Genomic DNA, 2912 nt, shown 5'->3' with positions numbered 1-2912 from the left:
AATGATATTATTGAGAAAAGTAATCATAGAAATTAAAGATAATAAGTATTTTTCATTTTTTTTTGTAAAAGACCTCTCTAGTCCCTTTTAATTTTGAAATTGAGCAAATTGGTCTTTGTTAAAAATTAGAGTAATTTAATCATTGTCAATTTTAAAATTGAGCAGTTAAGAACAATTAATCATGGTGGTAATAACTTTCGTTAATTGTACATAATTTTGATTAGTATGATAATAATATTAGCCCTCGATGTTTACAAATTTTATTAATTTGGTCTTTATTGTAAAATGTTTAACAAATTTAATTTCAATATTTATACATTTACACATACTGCAAACTACATTTGTTAAACTATAACTAATTTGATAAAATGTGTAAATTATGATAGTTAAATTTATTATTATACCAATTAAATTTATATAAAGTTAACAAAAAATTATTATAATGTCATGATTAAATATTTTTAAATTATTTTTAAAATCAATAAAAATTAAATTATTTAGAGTTTTTTAAAAACATCTATTAATTTAGTTAACATGGATTTTGAGAGAAATTAGGGAGACATTTTACCCATAGATCATCACTTAGAAATGGTCAAAGGACACTCTTTGACCTAATTATTACTGTTCAAATCCCAATGCCTATCTTTTCCCACCCAAGATCAGAACACATTCGGATTCAACAATGCATTGGTTTTATTTTTTTTATATAATTATACAATGAAAAAAGAGCACAAATAAAAAAATGTATTTATTATATTATTATTGATCCGTTCTACGGCCACCCACAAACAAGGGACATATGAAGCCACCACCTAATCCATGGCTCTGCCAATCTCTTATCCAGTAAGCTAGTAGTTTCTTTTCATCTTTAAAACTTTCCCTCATAATTTTTTTCCAAAACAGGATGAATGCATGGTGACAAATGATCTATTCTCTATTGACCCACCACCAATCTTTTCTGTTTACTTAGCCAACTTTTAATCATTGATGTTAGTTTCTTTTGGAAATTAACATGTGAAATTGTATATAGCATCTCCTCCACTCATCTCACTCATCCACCATGATTTCCTTCAACTAATTCACCATTATTTACCCATTCTTATCGTTTATCATATAAATAAAACTTAATAAGTTTGATTGTGTTTTATAACGATTAAGTATAATTATAATTGTTTGGATATATTTTATTCTTAGATATTAATTGTATCTATATGTATAAACTCTTTAATAAATTTATCTATTAAATAAATTTATGTATTAAACGATTTTTTACTGATAAATGTTAGACACAATAATAAATCAAGCTACATTTCAACCAGGAAAACTTTAAATAGAAATAAGTGTAAGAATTTTACCACTTGCCATTTCCAAAGTTGAAAACATAATTAACTTCTACACTACCATATGCTTACAAATGACCCATATTGTAATAATATTTTGAGTCATTTAGACATTCTAATTTTACACTTCTTGAAAAGTTTTTTATTTAAAGAAATATATATTATTTTCCTTTAATGCACACTCACACACACACACAAAAAAAAAAGTTTCCTCCAACTTGCTATTGCATTAAATTCGAAAATATATTTCTTATATAACTTAAACAAGTGTTCATCAGCCAACTGTCAGAATGTACTATTATTTTATCAGCCCATTGGACCTTATTTCCCTAGAACTGTCGTGGCCTAAGCCCAAAAAGCATCTCCGGCGAAGTACCGGTGCCGGAACCAGACTTGACGGAGAATACCCCATTCCAGATCTCGGTGAAAGCTCTAACAATGATCCCATGATGGTAAGGCGAATTCAACTGCAGGAAACAATTGAGAAGCTCCTTTAAATCATCTTTAGAATATATCTCTTTCTCCAATATCATTTGTAACATTGACTGCCTGAAATCCAAATAAGGATCATCAGAATCTTTCTCCACCGCCAAGCTGTCACCTCCGACATGACCAAAACCTCGTACTGTCGCCATTGAACACTTGTTAGCACTGTTCGGACCGTCTGTGTCGATATCCATGTCCCAGTACATAGCAGTGTCTGTACCTGGAGAAAAAGAGGTACCAGTTTCATTTTCAGAGAAGGAACAATGGGTTGTTTTCTTGGTGGATGAACTTGAAGAAGAGTAATTGTTGCAAAGAGAATGAGATTTTGGTTTGATTTTAAGTTTCAGTTTGGGTTTTGGATTGAAAAAGCTTGTCAGCTTGGGTTTCCTGCAACTGCTGCTGCAGCCTAAGCTCACTGAAACTGTGTTCAGAACCAGCTTTTTCTTGTTGCTTGACATTATTTCAGAGAAAAAGAAATTTTAGGGTTTTTAGAGTTCAAAGAGACAATAAAGAAGAAGAAATTAAGAGAGAGGGCTAAAGTGGGTTGGCTGGATTAGGGGGGTGAGGTGATTGACTGAGCAATAAGCATGGAGAAAGTTGTCTATAAATCCTTCATGTGAGCAAGGAGAGTCCATGGATAATAGTGTGACTGTTTTGTTTTACTCTTGTTTATATCACAATTTGATCACAACCGTCCAATTTTGATTGAGTTTTTATGGTCTAATTTTCAATCCCATCCCCTTATTTTATGATAGTTGACAAGATTCCTTTAATTTGTCGGAAATTCATCCTCATACTTAATGAAAATTAAGAAGTAAGATAATTTATATATAAAGAATTAATTAAAAATCAACAGTTGAATAATTTATATATAATAAATTAGTAAAAATTAGTACTTTAAGGTTACCTATTTTAACTAAAGAGAAATGATTATATAAAAGCGTAATGTGGAGGAAAAATTTTATTTGTAATAACAATTGAAATAGAGAAACTAATTTCTTGATTTTAATAAAATAAATATATGAAATTCAAAAATTAACCGAGGTTTTATTTATAAAAATAGGTTTGGGATTTGCATGCATTAGG

General features: G+C 29.5%; 1 protein-coding gene across 1 annotated transcript; it reads right to left on the bottom strand.

The window, feature by feature from the left end:
* Positions 1 to 1547: 1547 nt before the first annotated feature.
* LOC108462965 (transcription repressor OFP6) lies at positions 1548 to 2504 on the bottom strand. The gene has a single exon (XM_017762886.2). The coding sequence runs from the start codon at positions 2282 to 2284 to the stop codon at positions 1670 to 1672; it is 615 nt and encodes a 204-aa protein (XP_017618375.1). The 5' UTR covers positions 2285 to 2504; the 3' UTR covers positions 1548 to 1669.
* Between the last annotated feature and the right edge of the window lie 408 nt (positions 2505 to 2912).

This window comes from Gossypium arboreum, chromosome 2 (genome assembly GCF_025698485.1).
Source record: "Gossypium arboreum isolate Shixiya-1 chromosome 2, ASM2569848v2, whole genome shotgun sequence".
Lineage (NCBI taxonomy): Eukaryota > Viridiplantae > Streptophyta > Magnoliopsida > Malvales > Malvaceae > Gossypium > Gossypium arboreum.
Note: the sequence above shows the minus strand (reverse complement) of the source record. Positions and strands in the feature narration are given on the sequence as shown.

Excerpts from the sequence above, each read along its gene's own strand:
- LOC108462965 (XM_017762886.2), bottom strand. The coding sequence starts at position 2,284 with ATGTCAAGCAACAAGAAAAAGCTGGTTCTGAACACAGTTTCAGTGAGC.